We start from the raw sequence: 24,767 nt of genomic DNA on the forward strand, positions 1-24,767 counted from the left end.
TTTTCAGAATATTAGAATTCTAATCAAACTGAATTTCAATTTTGAAGAGATGTTGGATTGTATCCCTATAATCTTGGTACTTCCATTCGGTTGGGACTCTTTTGATCGGAACTGGTTCACTTGTAACGGACAAGTAAAAAAGGAGTTTGAAACTAGGTAGGACTCTGCACATGATCCAAATATAATTATTTCAAATTATGCAGAGTATAGAAAATATACCTATTTATCTTGATGAACTAGGTTCTTCACTGAAAACTCTCTTATGTAAGTCTAAATTTGCCAAAACAGAGAAATATCATTAGAGATTAATGAGTCATTTTAGCACATGGCACAAGAGTATACTATGAAAAGTATGAGACTGAGCAAGATTTAATCTAATTATACACAATTTACAGACTTTCTAACCAAATTGTTTTTCGATTTGTTTTCCTTTTTTCGTTTAACCTTGAACTGATCCTTTTAGGTGATCTTAATTATACCTAATTCCAACTTATTCCTCTCAAAGTGATCTTTACTTAAGGCTTTTGTGAAGATGTAAGCAATTTGCTTGTCAGTAGCACAAAACTACACAGGGATCAAGCTTTTCTCATAGTTGTCCCTCAAAAAATGGTGCCCAACATCTATGTGCTTAGCTCTCTTATGATAGACCGGGTTCTTTGTCATACTAATAGCACTAGTGTTATCAAAAAAATGGGGATGCAACCAACATCAGTTCCATAGTTCAATAATTGCTATTTGATCCATAACAATTGAGCACAACATGAAGCAGCAACAACATACTCCGCTTCAGCAGCAGATAAGGTCATTGAATTTTGCTTTTAGTAGCCCATAACACAAGACATGAACCAAGGAAGTGTTCCATACCTGAGGTGCTCTTCCTATACACAAGGAAACTTGCATAATCAGCGTCAGCATATCCCACTAGGTCAAAATTACTACCATTTGGATACCAAAGGCAAAGGTCAGTGGTGCCTTTCAAGTTTCTCAATATTCTCTTGACAGCATTCAAGTGGGGCTTTTTTGGATTTGCCTGAAATCGAGAACAAAGACCTATATTGAAACCAATGTCAGGTCTGCTAGCAGTAAAATACAAAAGAGAACCAATCATTCCCCTATACAACTTTTGATCAACAGATGAACCAGGTTCATCTATATCCAATTTCGTGAATGTTGCAATAGGAATGTCAATTTCTTTGGATATTCCTTCCCGGTTTTCTTACTGAGGAATAGGTTCAAGGACAGGTTCCCCCGAGGTTTGAGGATCAGTTCCTCTGTAGTCAGTTCCCCATGTCATGTTGCCCTGGGTGGAAGGACCTGTTCCATCACCTGTTCCTTCCTATGATGCATCTTCAGGCTGGATTGTGGTTTCACCATTTGAATTTCTTATCAGCCCAATCTCTTCATTATCTTGTTCCTGCCTCTCAGAAAGAATGTTATTTTTTTTAAGAAAAAACATATACTCCCTCTGTTCCAATTTATGTGAACATGTTTGACTGGGCACGGAGTTTAAGAAAAAAGGAAGACTTTTAGAATTTGTGGTCTTAAACAAGTTAAAATTGGGCCCAGAGTATTTGTGTGGTTATAAAAACTTTTCATTAAGGGTAGAATTGGAAGTTTAAGCTAAATTGTTTCCAAATTTAGAAATGGGTCATTCTTTTTGGAACGGACCAAAAAAGAAATAGATTCACATAAACTGGAACGGAGGGAGTACAGTTTTTCTATGCACATAGTTCTTTTAATGTATATCTTATAAGTTTTACTATGTGAAGAATATCTCAAGAATACCCCCTCATCAGTTTTGGGATCATACTTACCTAGGGAGTCTTTTCCATTATTGTGCATAAATCACTTGCATCTAAATGCCGTAAGATGGTATATATTTAGCTTTCTCCCTTTAAGTGACTCATAGGGAATTTTCTTAACAAGAGGTCTAGTCATGCAACTATTTATGATGTAGCATGCAAAGATTCAGCAAACTTAGCATTTTCAAATTCAGTTTCATGATCAAACCTAATTGATGCAAGTTGATTACCTAGTTGTTTATGAGTTTTTCTAACAAAAGAAGTAAACATGTCAAATGCTTCATCTTTAGATGTTAAAAGCAATGTCCAAGTAAACCTAGAGTAATCATCAACAAGAACCATCACATAATTTTTACCACCTCTGCTTAATGTTCTCAATAGACCACAGAGATCCATTGTCATGACCCCAAATACCTGGTCGTGATGGCGCCTATCACAATACTAGGCAAGACAACCCAACAAGTAACCACCGTGAATTCTCTTTATAAAATCATTTTCTAAAACTTATTAAGTCTCAAATTTTCATAAGAAATATATAAATAACTGAAATGTGTGGAAAACCAGTACAAGCATAAACCAACACAGCCCAACAATCTAGTGTCACAAGTCTAGACCCTCTAAATACAACCAAGTCCAATTGACTAATACATAATAAGTCTAAGAATGCAGAAAACAAGGATAGGAAGTAGGAAAGTAGGGTTGCGGACGCCATGCATCTACCATGCAGTCTTCAATAATCTCTGAGAATGCTGGGGACCCTCACTTTGCCGCTTGGAAACCTGGATCTACACACAAGGTGCAGGGAGTAACGTGAGTACGCCAACTCAGTAAGTAACTAAAGTAAATAAGGTTAGAGTGCAGTGATGAGCAGTTAAAAATCATATATATATTACCATACAGTCTTCGATAATCTCTGAGAATGCTGGGGACCCTCACTTTGCCGCTTGGGAACCTGGATCTACACTCAAGGTGCAGGGAGTAACGTGAGTACGCCAACTCAGTAAGTAACTAAAGTAAATAAGGTTAGAGTGCAGTGATGAGCAGTTAAAAATCATATATATATTACCATATATATATATATATATAAGGGTATTCAACAGAATATCAAGTCAAATTCAATAGTTTAAAAGCCAGTTACTTTGTAAAACTTTTGTTTCAATTGAAATACTTTGAAATCATTTACTTAGCAGTTTTTCAACAGAGGCTCATTATGAAAGAAGATTGAATCAGCAAAAATGTCATAAATGTGTTGCTCGGGCAAGGTATCACTCATAAATATAGACTCTTGGGCAAGCCTCTCAGTCATTCGTGACTCAGCTCTCGTTACACAGTACTCACACTCAATAATATCTCATAATAGTAATAATCATAATAACCATTGTGGTGTGCAGTCCGATCCATAGTTTATAGTCGACTACGCTCACTAGGGGTGTACAGACTCTGGAGGGGCTCCTACAGCCCAAGCGTCATATCGCTACAGCGCGTAGCCCGATCCAATATATATATATATATCGATACGGCGTGTAGCCAAATCCATATAAGCATCGCTGCAGCGTGCAGCCCGATCCAAAATATATAATATTGTTACGGCGTGCAGCCCGATCCATAATATATATATATATATATATAATCCTCACCATTAGGTCCTCAACCTCCCTCAGTCATTAACCTCACAGCCACTCGGGCATATCAGTGGAAATCAGGAAACTCAGCCCAAACAGTTTTCACATTTGAGAAATAAAATGATAAAACTAGATTTAAAAAATAAACAAGTAAAACATGACTAAGGATATGCTTTCAAAATAAATAGAGTGAGGACAATAGTAAAATTGCCCCTAAGGGTCTCAACAGGGCGACACAAGGCCTCAAACATGGCACACAGCCCATAATATTGTATTAATCTCTAAAATACATGATATCATAAGATTTCAAATCAAATACACGGCTTAAAAGTCGCTACAGGAAAAACCAAGTCACAATCCCTACCGGTGCACCTCCCACACGCTCGTCACCTAGCATGTGCGTCACCTCATTTATCAAAACAATACGTAATACCGGGGTTTTATACCCTCAGGTCCAGATTTACAATGGTTACTTACCTCAAGTCGGATGAAATACTACTCAGTGATGCCTTTGCCTCTTTCCTCGGCCTCAACTCGTGCCGAATATACCCAAAATCATAATCATAACATTAGAATATGCTAAGGGAATGAAGCCCATGCGAAAATAATCAAATTATACCAAAAATCCCGAAATTGGTCCAAACTGACCCCTGGGCCCATGTCTCGAAATTCGATAAAAATCACATCAACGGAATCCTTATCCTCCCACGAGTTCATACATACCAAGAATACAAAACTCCGTCCACAAATGGCCTCTCAAATTCCTAGATTAAGGTCTCAAGTTTCCAAGCCCTAACTCCCCAATTTTAGGATTCAAATCCCCCAAATTTCATGTTTGATTAGGTAGAAATAACAATAGGATCGAGTATTAAGTCCATAATTCTTACCTCCAAGAAGTTATTTTTGATTCCCTCTTCAATCTCCCTCAAGAAGCTCCAAAATAGAGTTAAAAATGGTGAACTTAGGCCAAAAATCGCGAAAATGACCTTTTTAAACATTCTGCGCAACTATTAATTTTTCTTAATCGCGATCACAAGAATTCCAACGCAATTGTGAAGAACAACTCCGCTGGCCAAAAATTTCACTCTACACAAACGCGTCATCTCTCACGCGAACGCGATGCACAGGGTCTTACACCTACGCGATCACGAATAATCCCATGCGTTCGCGATTCATCACCTGCTCAACTCATGCGATCGCGACTCCAGATATGCGAATGCGATGAACAACCTGGAGTGCCCCCTACCGAAGCTCTACGCAATCGAGAGACTCCTCACGCGATCGCGAAGAAGAAAAACCTGCAACAAAACTGAAGCTAAAATCTTCAACTTTTCAACATGCAATTTGATCCGTTTAACCACTCAAAACTCACCCGAGGCCCTTGAGACCTCAACCAAACATGACAACATATCCCATAACCTAGTTCAAACTTGTTCCAACCTTCGGAACGCTCAAAACAATATCAAAACACCAAAATCACATCGGATTCAAGCCTAAGAATTCCAAAAACTTCCAAATTCCGCTTTCGATCAAAAAGTCTATCAAACCTCGTCCGAATGACCTGAAATTTTGCACACACATCACGAATGACACAACGGACATACTTCAACTTTTGAAATTCCATTCCGACAACTATTTTAAAATCTCACCTATCAACCGGAAAATGCCAAAATTTCAATTTCGTCAATTCAAGCCTAAATCTACTCCGGACCTCCAAAACACATTCCGATCATGTTCCTAAGTCCCAAATCAACTCCTAAAGCTATCCGAACCATCGGAATTGACATTCAAGCCCTTTTTCACATAAGTCAATATCCGGCTGACTTTTCCAACTTAAGCTTACTTAAAAGAGACTAAGTGTCTCAAACTTTACCAAAACCTCTCCGAACCCAAACCAACCAACCCGATAACACATAATACAGCTGAACAAGGCAATAAGAAGCAGAAATGGGGCAAATGGAGCAGTAACTCATGAAACAACCGGTCAGGTCGTTACATCCATATGGAACAGTTCCATCGTTTTGGTGGTGCTTATCACTTTCTTGCTTTTAAAAGAGGATCTTACCTGTTTCCCTTTGAACAAGCCTCACAAGCATTGTCCTCCTTGAACTCGATGTTAGGTAATCCTATCACCAGGTCCTTGGAGACTAATTTGTTGAGTTGATTTAGACTTGCATCACCAAGTCTTTTGTGCCACAGGAGAAGATCATTGTCCAACACACTCAAGCAAGTGATCTCATTTTCTAAAAGAGTGGACAAATCTACAATATAAATATTGTTAACTCTTTTTCCCTACAAAACAATCTTGTCAGTGGTAAGATTAATCACAAAACATTTAGTAGAGGTGAATGCTATCAGGTTACCTCTGTCACACAGTTGTGATACACTGATTTGGCTATATTTCAAGCCATCTATCAAGTAGACATTCTCAATGGAATGTGAGTTTGTCTTACCGACCTTTCCAACCCCAATGATCTCACCTTTCTTCCCATTTCCAAAGGAGACATTACCTCCTTTTAGGTCCTCAAATGAAAGGAACTGGTTTTTACTTCTAGCCATATGCTTTGAGCAGCCACTATCCATGTACCATATTTGTCTACTTCCCTTCACTTGGACATGCAAAAAGAAATCAGGGGTTAGTCTTAGGAACCCAAACTAGTTTGGGTCCCTTTCTATAGGCGAAGGGGTGAATTAAATTCTTTTTAGCCCATCTAGGCAACCTATTTTTCTCTTGAAAAAGGATTTTGTTCTTTTGACTAGCCTTTTCTTTAGCATTATATTACCTTTTGTAATGACCAGTCTTGCCACAGTGTGTGCAGATTTTGTTCTCAGGAAGTGTGATGTACTTGCTTTTGGTATCCCACTTAGGTGTTGGGGTCTCATAGCCAATTCCTCTCTTATTGATACTGTGGTGCTCTTATAGCAAGGATAGTGCATCAGAGGACTTATTCCATTTGCAAGTTCTGTCTAGTTCATGTTTCACCTTGCCTATATCTTCTTTTAGGACTCTTATTTGCTCATCTTTCTGGTACAACTCATCCTTTATTTTTCCTAGATTTTCTTTTAAGGTGAGATGTATGTGATTAGCTTTCTTCTTACCTAATCCTAATTTTAGTTTTAAATTTTCATACTTAAGTTCTAAGACAGTGGTGTCAAGTTCAAGAACCTAGTTCTTCAACTCAGTATTTTTACTATCACTTTCACTAGCCCTAAGTTCGAGATTTTTGCAGTTCGTTTTTAGGATCACACATTCCCTAGACAACTGTTCTTTCTCATTATTTATGACCTCATACTCATCAATGAAGTCTAGTAGTAATTCAGATAGCCTTTCTTTAGACAAAAAATTAATCTTGTCTTTGAGATGAATCACACTTATTACCTCTTGTTCATCGTCTGATTCTCCAATGGCCATAAGTTCTTGTTCATATCCAGTTTCATCTTCTGAATTCTCATCTGAGCTTTCTCCCCAAGAAGCAACAATAGACTTTGTTGATCCTTTGTTCTTCTTGGGTTAAACCTGTTCCTTCTTCCTATTTCTTCATTCAACCCTTTCCTTCTTCAATTCAATTTCCCACTGAGGACAATTCTTGATCATGTGGTCAGTTTAAATACATTTGTAGCAGCACTCGTCGGTCTATTTTTCAGGAGCCCTTGATTTGTTGAAGGTTTCACCTCTTGAAGAACCCTTTCCTCTCATTAGGTACTTCTTGAAATCCATTGTGATCATATCTATTTCATCATCCTCTAAGTCTGCACCTTCAGCTATTCTGAGATCCAGGCTTCTTTCCTTCTTCGGTGCATCCATCTTCATGGTTTGCCTTCTCAGTTCATAGGCAGTGAGATTTCCAATCAGCTCGTCCAACTTGAGAGTAGCAATGTTCTTTGATTCCTGAATAGCAGTGATTTTGCTTTCCCAACTTACTGGCAAGACCCTTGTCAATATTTTCTCAACCTTGTCTTCCACAAGGATAATTATTCCAAGAGACTTAAGTTCATTTGTTAGTATTGTGAACCTTGTGTATATCTCTTGGATGTTTTCTCCTTTCTTCATGGTGAAATTCTCATATTGAGAATACAGTAGTGTTCCTCTTGATATCTTTACTTGAGGAGTTCCTTCATGGGCCACTAGTAGAGTGTCCCAGATCTCCTTAGTAGTGGTACAACTTTGAATTCTGATGTACTCGTCTAGACCTAGTCCACACACAAGTCATTTTTTGGCCTTGGCATTCTTTTCCCATTTCTTCAAATCTTCAGCAGTACAGTAAGCTCTCGTCTTTGGCACGTCCACGCCTTCAACATTCTTCTTTGTAGTAGCCAGGGGAACATCAGTAACGATGTCCCAAAGTTCATAGTCTTCTCCTATAATGTGGTCTCTCATCTTGTTCTTCCACCAGGAATAGTACTGGCCATTAAAGAGTGGAGGCCTAGCAGTGGATTGTCCTTCCCAGTTTCCAGATGGTGCACTCATCTTGATCTGTTCTTAAGGTGTTAGCCTCTTTAAGGATAACCCGCTCTGATACCAATTGATGTTTTATACTTCAATACCACACAAGGGGGGGCTAATTTGTGTGGTACCCAATTTTTGCTTAACTTGATTATAGAAGGACCTGGTTCTTCTATATTTTCCAACTACTACTATTGCAGAATAGTAAGTACAAATATTAAAAAACATAGAGATTTTACGTGGAAAACACCTGGCTCAAAAGGTAAAAAAACCACGACCTACTTTCTAGTAGGATTTTCTCAAACACTCCACAAAAATCACTGAGCCAAAACAACATTTACAAAACTCTTTGTAAACCTAAGGATAACCTCTAATCCCTTTGTAGCACACAGCCTCTAACTGTGGCGACAACTTCAAGTTAACTTTAACTTAAATACTCTGAGTATCTATTACAATTGCCTCTAGATAAAGATGAAAGGTACAACATAAAAATACCTACTACAATTGAACTAGAAATAAAGAAAGACACATAAAACTCTTTATGGAGCCGGTTCTTCAATCTTGTTCATGTAGCTTCAGGTTTGCACACTTAAATCACATAGGAACTGCTTGCAAAAATCCTTGCTATTTTGCTCTCAATTCACGTTGAACTTCTGCGGTTTTGTGCAACACATGTTATGTGAGAACATCCTGCAATTTATATAGTTATTAGATGAAGAAATAACTAGAGTTCTAATGCTACTCTTCCTTGGTGGAAGAGTTCTAGTTGATTTCTACTTCTAACTCCTTTCCTATCTTGGATAGTGTTCTCTTTGATTAAAGAGTCCTTCTCCTTATCAATTATGCAATCTTTTCGATTAGGAGATATCAAATACACCAAGTTAAACTTATCTCCCTCACATACATCCCATATGCTCGAATCTGCCCGTTTTTATGAACCTGAGGCATGAACTTGGTTCATGCCTGAGTTCCTTTGTCAGTCTTCAAAACAAACCTTTACTTAGGCCAACAGAAGGAATAGACTACAATGATACTTTTAGTCCGGTGGTGAAAATGACAATTGTTAGATCCATTTTAGTTGTTGTAGTCAAAATGAATTAGAAATTATTTCAATTAGATGTCAATAACACTTTTCTTCATTTTGATGTATACATGAGATTTCCACCAAGATTGACTTCACCTGCTATTAATCATGTGTGCAGATTAAAAAAAAGTCCTTATATGGACATAAACAGGCTTCACGACAGTAATATGTGAGACTCACTGGTGCACTCAATTTAGTTCATTTGCTAAAACATCAGACTAAACATGCTTAAGTATTTTAGTTCATTTGCTAAAACCTCAGACTAAACATGCTTAAGTTTTTTAGTTCATTTTCTAAAACTTCAGACTAAACATGCTTAAGTTTTTGTCTTGGAGTATGTAATTTTCTAAAGAGTTTTTTGCTAATACATGCCGAAGCTATTTAGTTTATTTGCTAAAACTTCATATCAAAACATGCTGAAGTTTTGTAACACAGTCTACGATTTTGTCTTGAGTTTTTTCCGAAACTTTAGTCTAAACAAGCTGAAGTTTTTTAGTTCATTTGCTAAAACTTCAGCCTAAACATGCTTAAGTTTTTGTCCTACAGTTTGTCAATAGTCTTTTATTAAAGAAAGGCAAAATCATCTTTTTAAAATATTTTTAACAAAAAAATGGATACGGATGAAAACAAAAAAAAAACGGTATAGGTTAATTCTCCATTTTAATTCTTGAAACACTTGGTTTAAATCCAAATAGCGCCTGGTATCAATTTCATATGGAGACTTTTATATAAAACCATTGACTTCCATTAAATATTAAGATTATTTGTGATAGAATCCCAAAAGGAATCAACCGTTTAAAGAAAAGTTTCAATCCCATTGCAGTTGTTCATTGGAAGAATCCATGGTAGGCTCAGCGTATGTATGTGATGCTTAAATGGATATAGATCATAGATATATATAGATATAGATGGATAATATAAGTCTGGGCCCGAGATCAGCACGAGCCATTCTATACTAGTCTATGAGTTATGGTAAAGCTGTCTTGGAACAAAGACACATTTCAATTGTCATATTTCTAAAAAATGAGCAAACAAAAGGAAATTGCTGATAAAATATTACTGAGAAAACAAACTGCAACGGTAATGGCGCTATTTATTAAAAAGAGAGATCAACCGAATTAGATACAGAGTAATTAAATTCAAAAACATAGACCAAAACCTTAATAAAGATCTAAAATCCCATAGTCAAAAAAGTACAACACCATGGTAACTATGAGATTTGTTTATGTTATTTGTGGCTTGAATTATTTTCTTGTATTTTTAGGAAACCCATAGTCCCTATAGGTTTAGGAAAGCCCATTGCCCTAATAGATTTAGGAAAGGAAAACCTATAGTCCTTGTCAAATTGGGAAACCTATCTCATATATGTTTGGGACCTTTTGGGATCTATATATAGGGGTTGTAGTTGGGGATTCTATAGATTGTATTGTGCTTTTCTTCTCATTCATAGTGGAAACCTCTCTCTGCTTTTGCCCCGAGGATTAGGCTTAGCCGAACCTCGTTAAATCCTTGTGTTGATTTTTCTTCTCTATTTGTTTTGTATGTGATTGTGTGCTAGTTAACCCATGATATTCCGCAACAATTGGTATCAGAGCAAGGTTCGGGTTTCTATATATAATCTAGGGTTAAGATGTCTTCATCATCTTCAGAAAGTACGAAGTGGAGAAATTTGATGGAGGTTCTAGTTTTAGTCTATGGAAGATTAGGATGAAATCATCGCTGGTGTTATAAGGATTATGGAAAGCAATTGATGAGGATTTTCCTAAAGATATGAAAGAGACAAAGAAAGAAGACCTGAAGGAGAGGATTTGAGTGTGATCTTCATGAGCGTTATAGATAGCGTTATTCAGAAAATTGCTGAAAAAACTTCTGCAGCAACGACATGGAAGAAGCTGAAAGATTTGTATTCTAAGAAATCATTGACAAACCGCCTCTACCTGAAAAAAAGGTTATACAATCTCCGTATAAACGAAGGTACACCGATTAAAACTCACCTTGATGAGTTTAATTCAATTATAATGGACCTGAAGAATGTGGATATAAAAATTGAAAGTGAGGATCAGGCCTTGATTGTGTTATGTTCTTTACCACTATCTTATGATATTTTTGCTGATACAATGCTATATAGGAAAGATAGCATTTCATTAGAAGATGTTAGTAATGCACTAAAATCTAAAGAATTGAAAAAGAGCTTTCCAAACAGCAGAATTGAGGGCGAGGGTCTTGTGATTAGAGGAAGAACAACAAAAGGACTTTAACAGGAAAAAGTCAACCGTAAGATCAAAGTCTAGAGCAAGGAAACAACACTATTATGAGTGCGGGAAGCAAGGTCACTACAAGAGAGATTGTCCTAAGCTAAAGGAGAAAAGAGGAAAGCAGAAAATAGATAATTCGGCAAATATTATTGACTCTAGCAATAATTTTGATAATAGTGACTATGTAGGGGAAGTTTGTGTTGTGAGTTCTAGTCATGGGCAAAATTCTTGGGTTCTTGATTCTGGTGCTACTTTCCACATGTGTCCACACAAGAATCGGTTTGCAATTTAAAAACAAATGAGTGACACTGTCTATATGAGAGATGATAATCCATTACCAATAGAGGGGGTTGGTAACATCAAATTGAGAATGTTCGACGGAATTTTCATTAACATTGAGTGTTGGCATGTTCCTTGGATAAAGAAAAATTTGATTTCTCTTTCAACTTTGGATGATCAAGAGTATAAATTTCACTCCGAGAATGGAATACGTAAATTGTGTAAAGGCTCTGTGGTACTCGTGAAGGGTAAACTACATTCTAAATTGTATCATCTTCAGGCCAGTATAGTTGAAGGGGAAGCTGCTGTAGCTTCTGGGAAAAGTGATCTGAATCAGTCTCAGTTGTGGCACTTGCGGCTTGGCCATATGAGGGATAATGGATTGTCTTTGTTGAGTAAGCAGAATTTGATGGGTACAAAAATCAAGTTTTAAATTTTTTTGAGCATTGCATATTTGGTAAACAGACAAGGGTAAAGTTCATCAAGAAGGCCGAGCACAAGACCAGAGACAAGTTAGATTATATACACTCTGACTTGTAGGGTCCAAACAGAGTTCCCTCCAAGAGTGGTGCCAGGTATTTTATGACTTTGATTGATGATTACTCAAGGATGGTATGGGTGTATTTTCTGAAAACAAAAGATGAGGCATTTTCGACATTTGTTAAATGGAAGACGATGGTTGAGAGGCAGACGGAAAGAAAGGTTAAGCGTCTTTGAACTGACAATAGGTTGGAATTTTGCAATTCTGAGTTCGATAATTTCTGCAACAGAGAGGGCATAGTGAGGCACCGCACTTGTGTCGGAACACCACAACAAAATAGTGTTGCAGAACACATGAATAGAATGCTTTGTGATCGGGCATGAAGCATGCTTTCACACTCATATGTTAGCAAATATTTTTGGGTTGAAGCAATCAATACAGCTTGTAATTTCGTCAATAGATCTCCATCCACAACTATTGAGTTCAAAACTCCTTTTGAGGTATGGTCTGGTTCGATTGCTGATTATTCAAATTTAAGGATATTTGGTTGTCCTGCTTATGCTCATGTGAGGGATCGAAAACTTTAGCCGAGGGCAAAGAAGTGCATATTTCTAGGGTATGCAACTGGAGCGAAAGGTTATAGGTTGTGGTGCACAAATCAAAAGACTCCAGGGCTAATTTTTAGTAGGGATGTAACATTCAATGAATCTGCCTCACTGGACAGACAAAGGGAGAAGGCAATAGCAGAAATAGATCATGGTGTCAGTGATCGCATAGAGCTAGAAATTGAATCTCCACTAGCTCAGCCCAATAGTTCTAAAGTAGAGGAAGTAGAGGAGGTACAAAATATTGATCAAGACGATAATGTTGATGCACCTGCGCAACAACAACCATATAGCATTGCAACATACAGAGAGAAGAGAGTGATCAACCGACCGCAAAGGTTTGCAAACGTAGTTGATGGAAATCTTCTTGGATATACGAATACTGTGGGATTTGCTTTGGTAGTTGCAGAGACCGCTGATGTGTTTCAGTGTTATAGCTATCCAAAAGCTATTTCGGGTACAGAACCAAATCGACGGATTAGTGCTATGGCTGAAGAGATTAAGTCTCATAACAAGTTTAGGCGTTGCCTAGACTTGGTTGATGTGTGCGACAATCAATAGAGCCCTTGCGAGGGTTGAGGGCAAGGTAGAGAGCTATTGTTCCTGTTGATGAAGAGAATTCAAGCCAAGGGGAAGATTTATTATTTGTGGTTTGAATTATTTCCTTGTATTTTTAGGAAAGCCATAGTCCCCATAGGTTTAAGAAAACCCATTGCCCTAATAGATTTGGGAAAGGAAAACCTATAATCTTTGTCAAATTGGGAAACTTTTCTCATATATGTTTGGGACCTTTTGGGATCTATATATAGGGGTTGTAGTTGAGGATTTTATAGATTGTATTGTATTTTTCTTCTCATTCATAGTGGAAAACTCTCTCTGCTTTTGTCCTGAGGATTAGGCTTAGCCGAACCCCGTTAATAAATTCTTCTCTATTTGATTTGTGTGTGATTGTGTTCTAGTTAACCCACGATATTCCGCAACAGTTTACTTTAGTACACTGAAAGGAGGGTAATGAAGTGATTTGCGAGGATTGAGTTGATACGTCGATTCAAAACTTAAGCAGGAAAATTTATATTAAAGTACCAAACACCACAGAGAAAGAATTTTACAATAATTGGTAAATTGGAAATTATGATAATTAATTACTGCAGAATTCTCATACAATACGTCTTTCACTTATTGATCTTGGTCCAATGATTGTACCACCAGTATTCATTAATCAGTTGATTAAGACTCGATCATACTTCTGGCGAAAGATGGCAAAATGAATGCTGCTTTGTGAATCTGAAAAAAAAAAGACAATTTGAAAAGAGTTAATTATAAAATTTGACGAAGAACATAAAGTACAATAGGAAAAAAGAAATTGTGAGATATGAAGTTACATCAGAGTTGTAGAACTTGAGAGGTGCTAATTTGGACTTGACTTGAGCTGTCTCTTTGTCAATTGGATTTACTGGATTCTTGAAGTCAATTTCTGGTCCTTCAGTAGAGCAGAGCATATAACCAATCACACCGCTGAAATCAAAATAATTGATCATATCAGTTGAAAAAAAATTAAACACAATACCTTGAAGAGTAAAAGAAAAGAAGTTGGTTTTTCTTGGAACTGATTCTCCATTTCTTGACAATTATAGAATCAAAACTTCCAATTTTATAGGAAGAGAGAGAGAAAAATACGTTGGATATGTTGGAACAGTAGTCCAAGCATAGTTGACAGAGCCCTTAAAGACTTGACGACAGTTAGCAATGATTTGCTTAATAATATGCATATGAAGCCAAATGCTTTCAGCCTGTGTGCATACAACTCCTCCTGGCCTTAGGGCTTTAGCTACTGCCTCAAAGAATGGCCTCTCAAACAAATCTTTTGCTGGACCTGAAATTATATTATTTTAGAAATCAATTACCGTTTATTAGTAGCTTATTCAATAAGATTAGTCTTGGTATTAAAAAGTAATAGAGTACCAATGGGATCAGAAGAGTCCACTATAATAGCATCATAATATTCTGCTTGTGCAGCCTTTACAAATGCAGCCCCTGAAATGAAAGAGAACCAATGGCAGGTGAATTAACCACACACCAAAAGGTAAAAATTAAATGCAATAAAAATAAAAGATAAAACAAAAGCGAGATTATCAAATACGCACCATCTCCAAGGACTAGGGTTACACGAGGATCGTTAAAATTAGCAGCGAGATAAGGGAAAAATTTTCTAGATACCTGTAAAAAAGAAAATTTTGTTTTAAAAAAATAGTATTCTTTTAGAAAAATAACAAGAAGCAATCTAAACCATTTTTTTATGTGAGTAAAAGAAGTTTGACTTACATCAACTACCACGTCATCGATCTCAACAATGTCAATTTTTTCGATTGTAGGATAACGAAGCATTTCGAATAATGTAAAACCAATTCCTCCGCCGATGATCAAAACCTTTTTTGGGTTTGGGATGGAACCAAGTGGAAGATGAACAATCATTTCAGTGTATGGAAATCCACCATTCTCTGTGTGTTGAATTGCTCCATCCAAAGTCAGAACCTTCCCATAAGTTGCTGACTGTACGTACACATGCAATAAAGTAAAAGTAAATTAAAAGTATCAATTTAAATGGAAGCATGTGTATTAAAATATTATTTACCTCAAAGAGCATGACATCTTGGTAGTCAGACTTCCCCTGGAACAGTAACTTCTCAACCTTAAGTGAGAATGCTTCACCTGCAAAATTCGATTTATTTCAAATTAATGTGTAGAGTAATATGCGAAGTTACTATCCATTTTTTGAATTTATTTGATACTCTTTCCTTTTGAATTAATCACTAAAAGAATATCAACTCCTTATATTAGCCTAACAATTTTAACTTTAAATATGCATTTGAGTTTCTTTCTCAGTACTAACCTGGCCATAATGCGCTAAACTCTGAAAACCAACCAGGCTTAATACAATTGGAGTTTCCCAGTAGCTCGTTGCCATTATCATGGCTGATTGTCCCGTTCTGTTCTTCGGAAGTCCCATTCTTGTGGCCGTTTTGGTGTTTGGAAGTGCCATTCTGGTGGCCATTCATGGGAATGGCACCACTCTTGAAGATGGTAGAGCCATTTGTGTTGGTAGATATGACTTCCATTTTCAAAATTAAACTAAACAAATTGGAGAAGAGAAAGTATTATGTTTCAACAAGTATTACGATTTGTACTTTATGAAAGCTTGATGTACACTCCCAATAGACACATATGCATTTATATACAATTTGGACACCGAGGAGTGGAGGGCGCAACTCGATATAATAGAGTTAAAAAATCATTACAACGTGCATGGTTGGACTGCCCGAGACATTTTGGAACTAAAATATGAATTTAGTCTCTGTCCAATTATTAGTAAAGTAGTACCCTAATTTTATTAGTACATGTGTGTGTTCATTTCTCTCTCCTTTTTTAAAAATTTCTTTAATCGTCTGCTTTCTTTCTTCGCATCTGTTTACTCCTCGGGCAAAATTGTTTATATCCAAGTAAAGTATTTGACGGGGTAAAATTGGTTTCCATTAAATAATTGAATGGGTGCATGACTTGTGAAATCGGAGGCAGACGGAAGATGAATTAAATGAAAGCGAAGATCAAGGACAACGGCTTCGGTTGGTATAGAGTAGATCCCAAAATCAACGTAATCAACGGAAGCAAACGAATGCTTGTCACCAGATAGTATTTAATAAAAAATATTCCTCAATATTAAATATTAGTCGTTGCGGAGAATTTTGGCATTCATGTCATGCCGCTACATATTCATCATTAACCCCATTATTGTCATTTAAGAGGGGCTTGATCCTAGGATTTTGTTTCCTGTGTATAGCTATAAATAGGGACTTCAACAATCATTGTAGAGGACACCAAATCTCTCACAAAACTAATGACATACTTTATCCTCAAGCTAAATAATACAACTTTACTTTTTGTCTGATATTGTTTTTACTACTGTCCTCAGAAGCATTGCTCCAGGAGCCAGGCTTGCCATTTCCTTTGATTTTAACGCTAAGCCTTATTTTAATTTGATTTATTAATGCTAAGTCATCTTTTCTTTTTCCTTTGAAATGGCCCCAAATTCCACAAATGACCCTTCAATTGTTTCTGCAACTCGCACAGTCACTCAACCAGCTGCTTTGGTTATAGATTCCACCCACCTCTATTATCTTCATCCATCTGATTCACCAGGAATTGTTCTTGTCAACTCAGTCTTTGAAAGGTATATAGAGGATGGTGTATAGCCATAATCATTGCACTCTCTGCCAAGAACAAGATTGGTTTTATCGATGGAAGATATTTTGAACCTGATGCTTCTTCCACTGACTTCAAGCAGTGGAATCGTTGCAATTATTTGGTTAAATCATGGATCTTTAACTCTCTGTCTAAGGACATACCTAGAAGTCTTCTTTATTCTAAAATTACAAATGAAATTTTGAAAGAGCTTGAGGTTAGATTTGGCCAATGTAATAGTACTCAACTTTATCAGTTGCAAAAAGAGTTGAGTATTCTAGTGCAAGGGACCTCTGATATAGCAGGATATTATACAAAGATGAAAAGGATTTGGGATGAGTTAGATACCTTGAATACTTGTGTACACCGCACATGTAAGTGTGATTGTGGAGGAAAGTCAAGAATTTTAAAGTCCCTTCAAGATGGCAGGCTCATCCAATTTCTCATGGGACTTAATGATACCTACTCAGCTGTAAGGAGTAACATTCTGATGCTACCCCCTTTCCAAATGTCAATCAAGTCTTTTCTCTCCTCATTCAAGATGAGAAGCAAAGAAAAATTCATGTTGCACCACACCTAGTTGAGATTACTTTTCTGGCATAAAATCAGCAAACCTATTTTCAGAAATATGCTAATGGAGAAGGAAAGTTCAAAGAAATCTTGCAGGAAAGAAGAATAACCTGGTGTGCAACTACTGCAAGAAACCTAGTCATTCCATTGACAAATGCTATAGAATCATTGGGTTTCCCTCCAGTTTCAAGTTTACCAAATCAAAAAGGTATCAAGGAGGGCCTCACAGCAATGCAACAATCATGCACAAAGAAAACACAACTCAATCAATCAACACAATGGAAGAAAATGCAACAGGGAAAGTCATCACTCAAGAGTAGTTCAGTCAGCTTTACCAACTTCTTCAACAGATGAAGGTTGGCCAACAGGGTGGGCAGATTTTTTATGCAAATGCTAGTGCCAATTGTGCTGGTAAAATAACCAATACTCCTAATCTATATTGTCTTTCCTGTTTTTCTTACATGAATTCTACCTACTGGATAATAGATTCAGGAGCTTCGGAACATATGGCTTTTGACTATTCCATTTTATTAATATGAAACCTCTAACCAAATCTCTGTACGTCAACCTCCCAAAATCATATAAAGTTATAGTCAGTCAAGTTGGTAGTGTACATGTTCTGCCATATTTAATACTAAACAATGTGTTATATGTTCCATATTTCATATTTAATCTAATTTCAGTTCACAAACTCACTAAACAACTCATTTGTACCTTGATTTTCTCATCTTTTGGTACATTCTTGTAAGGCCCTTCGTTGAAGAGGCTAGTGGTAGTTGGTGAAGTGAAGGAATGTCTATATCTACTTAATCCAACTTCTCAAAGTTCTGGACTAGTTTATGAAAATCAATCATTTTTTTAGTCTTATTCAGCTTGCAACAACCTTAGGAAAGATATTGTCTCTCATTTAGTTTCTTTTTCTGATAGAGTCCACTCTAATGTAATCCTATGGCACAAAAGGTTGGGGAATATGCCTCTATTAGTATGCAAAATATATCCAGTTTTCAGTTTCCTTCTCTTGCCAAGTTTAATCATCCTTGTGATATATATTCTCAAGCTAGGGAGGCAAAATTGCCTTTTCATTCAAGCAATATCAACATAAATTTAATTTTTTAACTAATTTATGTTGATACTTGGGCACCTTACTAGATCCCAACTCATGATGGTTATAGATATTTCTTGACCATAGTCAAAACTATAGTAGAGGAACTTCGACTTATCTTTTAAGAACAAAAAACAATGCTTTTCCAGTTTTAATCTTTTCTAACAATGGCAAAAAGGCAGTTTGCAACAAAAGTTAAAATAATTCGTTAAAATAATGCTTTGGAGTTAGGATCAGGATCCATTCTTTCAAAAATTTCCCCTCTAATGAAAATCCTTCACAAAACCTCTTGTGTTGCTACACCACAACAAAATAGAGTTATTGAACGAAAACACAAATATCTTCTAGAGATATGTAGGGCTCTATTATTCCAGTCTAATCTCCCCACTATGTATTGGGGGTGATTGTTTTTTAACTGCTACTTTTTAATAAATCGATTTCCATCTAGAGTGTCTAACTTCGAAACACTTTTTGAATTTTTTTTTGGAAAAGTTCCATCTTATGATTTTCTGAAATATTTTGGTTGTCTACGTTATGCCATCACAAGGTAAAACATGAATCTAGATCAATCAAGTATGTTTTTATAGGACATTCCTTTGGGAAGAAAGGATACAAACTGTTGGATCTTCAATCTATAATCATTTTATTTCTAGAGATGTAGTTTTTTTAGGTTATATTTCTTTTTTCCGCTCCTTCACGTGAACCACCCATTTTCCCTAAAGAAGTTTCTACCATACAAGCCAACCTCATCCTTTCCCTCGGTCTGATAATCATCATTCTTTAGAATCAGGTCCTAGTCCTACTCTCCCTCCCTCAATAACATCACCTACCTTATATCTTATCTCTAGGTTCAATTCCTCTCCATCTTCTATTTCTTTTTAACATGAACTAAGGAGATCTACTAGGGAACACAATCTACCATCTAATCTGGCAAATTATGTGTGCAATATTATGTACTTGACTGATCTAACCAATTCTTATTTTACATCACCAGTCTCACCTACTACTATGACTTTCACAGACCTCTCTCCTACAAATCAATCCCTTTTAAACTTTATATCTCATATCATTGAACCTACATGTTTCTCCCAGGCAGCTTTACATCCCAGTTGGCAGGATGTAATGGCAAAAGAACTTCAAGCCTTGGAGACCAACCAAACCTGGAAAGTGGTTGAACAACCAAGAGGCAAGAAACTTTTTACCTTGTAAATGGATCTATAAGGTTAAATATAGATCTGATGGAAGTATTGAAAGGTTCAAAGCTCGACTAGTTATCAGAAGAGACATACAAAGGTTGATGTTTTATACTTCAATACCACACAAGAGGGGGGAGGGATTTGTGTGGTACCCAATTTTTGCTTAACTTGATTATAGAAGGACCTGGTTATTCTATGTATTCCAACTACTATTGTTGCGGAATAGTAAGTACATAAATTAAAGAACACAGAAATTTTACGTGTAAAACACCTGGCTCAAAAGGTGAAAAAATCACGACCTACTTTCCAGTAGGATTTTCTCAAACTCTCTACTAAAATCATTGAGCCAAAACATCATTTACAAAACTCTTTCTAAACCTAAGGATTACTTCTAATCCCGTTTTAGCGCACAACCTCTAACTATTGCGACAACTTTAAGTTAACTCTAACTTGAATACTCTGAGTACCTATTACAATTACCTCTAGATAAAGCTGAAAGGTACAATATGAAAACAACTACTACAATTGAACTAGAAATAAAGAAAGACATATAAAACTCTTTATAAAGCTGGTTCTTCAATCTGGTTCATGTAGCTTCAGGTTTGCATACTTGAATCATACACGAACTGCTTGCAAAAAGTCTTGCTATTTTTCTCTCAATTCACATTTAACTTTTGCGGTTTTGTGCAACACATGTAATGTGAGAAGATCCTGCAATTTATAGAGTTAACAGATGAAGAAATAACTAGAGTTCTAAGGCTACTCTTCCTTGGTGGAAGAGTTCTAGTTGATTTCAACTTCTAACTCCTTCCCTATCTTGGATAGTGTTCTCTTTGATTAAGGAGTCCTTCTCCTTATCAATTATGCAACATTTTTTATCCGGAGATATTAAATACACCAAGTGAAGCTTATCTTCTTCACATGCATTCCACATGCTCGAATCTTCCTGTTTTTATGAGCCTGAGGGATGGACCTGGTTCATGCCCGAGTTCTTTTATCAGTCTTCAAAACTAACCTTCACTTAGGCCAACAAATTCCCCCTTTTTGATGATGACAAACTCTATGCTTTTCATAAGCTTAGGCCCTGTTTCAACTAAGCTCAACATCAACACAGTGTTAGAAATATTTTTCCTTTCTATCACTTATCACCAAGGACCAGGTACATTGGGTTATAAACATCACTGTTCAAAGTGTAAACATTACTTGTTTAAAGCACAACCTTTTTACCTTTTGACATCATCGAAAAGTTGCATAAAAATGTGAGATAGCCAGATTTTAAAGCTTACTCATGGCCACTGGTGCTACTTCAAATGCAATCATGGATTAATCATCATAGATCAAGCTAAGAATTTTAACAATCAAAGAAATATAAATAAATAGTTAGAGCAAAAACAATGAATTTCATTGATGATTGATAAGATTCTACCACAAAGCATAAGAAGAAATAAAGATACTAAAAACATGAGCAAAAGAAACAAAACGTCCCGAACTGGGTCACTGGTTGATCTACACTAGGCTAAGAGGCTTAAGGCTGGGAAGAACTAGGTGCTTGGTTTTTTACTTGGAGGAGTTTTAGCATACCTTGAAAAATGACATCATTCTTCTCTTTTTCTCTTGTCAGCTCAGTTCTAAGAGCATCTCTCTTAGTCTCCACCTCAACCAACCTCTTCTTCAGCCTTTCAATCTCAGCATCCTTAGACCTACTTTCTTGCACCAAGGCTCTGACCTTGCTATTCACTGGTACCTTTTTGGATGAACTAGGTTCTTTAAGAGTGACATTGACTTCATAATCACAAGAAAGTAGAGTATTAACCCAAAAATGATCCATGCTTGTACTAACCTCCCACTTTTTCATAGGTACCTTGAAATATGCAAGTACAGTTGTGAGAATAAAGCCATAGGGAATGGTATGAGTTTTGAAGACATTTATAACCCTATCAGTCGGTCTGCGAGGGTTTCCTGTTTAGATGGAACAGGTTCATCTATGTTTTCCCAAATTGAACCAACCCCTCAACAACTTTGCCAGACCCACTTCCCCTGTTTTGCTCACACTCTCTTCTATTTCAATAAATTCCTCTCCTCATACAACCATTGCACTAGTTTCTTTTGTTAGACCAATAGGAGTAGGTGAAGAATCAGCTACTTTTTTTACCCTTTCCCCTTACAGCACCCCTAGCACCCTTGCTCTTTTTTTCTTTTCCTTTTTTTTACCACCATCCTCTCCAGATTCTGTAGTCTCAACACCTTATATAGATCCTACTAGTACAAATCTATTCTCCAAATTTGCAGCAACTTCAGAAATTGTCTCAGAAGTAACTTTATAATTAGAAGAAACCTGTTCAGTTTCGGGAGAACTAATTCTTCCCTATTACCCCCAAACTTCCAAGTCTACCCTTGAACTTTCTTCGCTCCGGAGTGACTAGCGCGGCCGTGCTCGAACTACGCTAGTGGCTGCGCATATGGCTAAGTGCACTGTCCCATTTTTCTGCTCTAGCGCGGTTGCTTGGCCCGCGCTAGAGTGGATCAGCATTTTCTCTCTTCTTTTCTTTTTTCTTTCGCACGTACTCAGCTCCGAGGGGCTTTCCTTGATTTAATTTAGCTCCAAACACTGTCCTAAGTCCCCATAAGCATAACTTGCTCCTGCAAAACATGAAATTCATAATTAGAGCCATTTTATTATCATTTAAACTTCCTAAAATGGTGAAGCATAGTCAAGTTAGGGCATAAATAGTCGCCAAACTACATAAATCTAGCCTATTATCAATACCCCACACTTAAATCATTTCTAGTCCCCGAGCAATCCACCATACTCTATAAAGGCTCCCTCACTAAGCTTTTCCCTAACGTATCACACCAAGAACATATCACCAAAGTTGCATCTAGTAGTGTAACATCTTTGCCTCAAGAGTCGACTCTCACGTGTCGTGCAATATTCATACTTACTCAAATTACTCTACACAGAGGTCAAGACTTATCTTTTCTTCGTGAATCAAATGCCCTCACATCACACATGAGGGTAGTTTCACAAATAATAATATTAAGAACAATTAGGAACTTAGATAGACAAAATTGGCTCACTCTCAGAAAGAACATTCATATGCCACAAAGATGCACCATAGGCTTGCCCATAGTGTACTACTTTACTAATCGATCCCATTATGTCTAAGATCAATTAGGACTTCATTTGGTTGTAATGTAGGCTAAGGGACGGGTGGGATATATTTGGACATAGTGACTAACCTCCCTAAGCACTTTTAATACAATCATTTTTGCATTCAGAACCATACTTATGTCAGACCAGACATTCTACCACACTTCTATTTGTAATACCCCAAACTCCTTTAGATGCAATTGTATCAAGTCACCACTTATCAAGGAAAACATTTACTTATTTTCTTTTCTCTTTTTTTTCTTTTTTTAAGTGGCGCTTATTCTTTCCTTTTTCAAAGAACTGAACTTTTTTTTCTCTATTTCTTTGGTTCCACTCGAAAACCAAACCACCACCCCACACTTTAACTATTGCATATTTCATAACTATTTAAGTGCTCATGGGAGGTAAAGGGGTTCAACAGATGGGTCGTTCAAACACTTGGTTAAGGTTTGTAATGTGGTTGCCAAAGAAACAGGCTTATAGGCTCAACGGGGTTAACTACGATGTATCACATTTAGGTGGGTCTACTTTATATATCTGGTGTAATAATGAAATACCTATATCACATCTAAGACTGAATAAAGCTACTATTTCGCTTTGCAAACACACAGGGCAAGTTCTAGGCATCAATTGCATAGCATAGAATACAATACAACTCACACACACATGGCACATGACTCAGTCCAGATTGGCTTATCAAAACACTCTTGTTGAGTAATCAAGTTAGTTACAAACATACAATTTAAGGCACTCTAACAAGAATCAACAACTGAGACTAAGCATCACACTCTAGTGTCTACTGGGTTCAGGTGTGTCAATGCTAAGGGATTCTTTTTCCTATCTCAGCTTATATCCCATCAGTACCAACTAAAAACTAGAAATAAAATAAACAAAAACTAACTACACCCGGTTCAAGCAAAACCCTTGGAAAAGAACCGCGGCCCAAAGAACAACCAAGGGGGAGTTACTACACTACCTAAAATAGAAAATCTTTTTGGTATTTTCTTTAGACTTACTTCCCTCAAGAAAACTGTCTAAAAGATCTGTCATCAGGAAGAGTCCAACACATTTTTTTAAAGGTCGACTTAGACCCTCAAGAACCCCGTCGAAAGAGATCCGTCGTCGGGACAAGTCGACTTTCCTACTTTGACTTCTACTCAAAACCACAAAAACGAAGAAAACATAAAACAATCAAGTTCTTACATATATACACATACATTGAAGTATCCCCCACCCCACACTTGAAAAGAGGACATGTCCTCATGGCATTCAAAATAAAGAACAGTGAGGTAAAGGAACTTCCCTGATGGACCAATCTTGATCGGAAACCGTCCACGGATCCAGATGACATGCACGACCCAGAGCTCGCAGCCAGCTCAATATTTTCTTCTAAGATTTAACCTGCTAGGTGGACACCGCATCAATAAGCGTACTTAATTCATCGACCAAAGTACACAACCTTGCCACCTCCCACTCTAAAGCTGTTAATCGGGTAACCCAACCAACCCAAATGGTCCTGGAACTTCTGCAACAAGCGCATGGGCGGGCAGCTCGGCTCCTGCTTCCTCCTGCTCATCCTCGCTCTCCTCAAATGCATCTAAGTTATCACTATCATCACCACCAGGTGCCACAGGCTCCTTCCCAATAGTCACCTTGTTAGCTCAAAATATTCCCTCTCTCGGCACTATTCCATCCACATTCAAATTTTTCGGCACCCGAGCTGTCGTGCAAATCCTAGTGACTAGTGAGGGGAAAAAGAAACCATACCTCTTCACCAGACATCGTGTAAACATCTCCTCATGCATAATCTTGGCCACGTCAAAGTTTTGACCATTTATAAAGCACCAAATTAAAGCAGCTCAAGGAGCATTCACTTCTGTGGTGTTGGAGGATGGGAGTAGGCGGTTGTTGATGACATACAACCAGCACTTCCCTTCAAA

At 37.1% G+C, this 24,767-nt stretch overlaps 1 protein-coding gene across 1 annotated transcript; it reads right to left on the reverse strand.

Moving 5' to 3' along the window:
• Positions 1-13,619: 13,619 nt before the first annotated feature.
• LOC104222427 (putrescine N-methyltransferase 2) lies at positions 13,620-15,766 on the reverse strand. Its single transcript, XM_009773659.2, has 8 exons — positions 15,463-15,766; positions 15,205-15,281; positions 14,895-15,122; positions 14,717-14,789; positions 14,535-14,606; positions 14,250-14,445; positions 13,955-14,087; positions 13,620-13,856 (listed from the first exon to the last, which is right to left on the reverse strand). Exons 1-8 carry the CDS (start codon positions 15,686-15,688, stop codon positions 13,800-13,802), a joined length of 1,062 nt encoding a protein of 353 aa, XP_009771961.1. The 5' UTR covers positions 15,689-15,766; the 3' UTR covers positions 13,620-13,799.
• Positions 15,767-24,767: the final 9,001 nt, after the last annotated feature.

Source organism: Nicotiana sylvestris, chromosome 12 (assembly GCF_000393655.2).
Source record: "Nicotiana sylvestris chromosome 12, ASM39365v2, whole genome shotgun sequence".
Classification (NCBI taxonomy): Eukaryota; Viridiplantae; Streptophyta; class Magnoliopsida; order Solanales; family Solanaceae; genus Nicotiana; species Nicotiana sylvestris.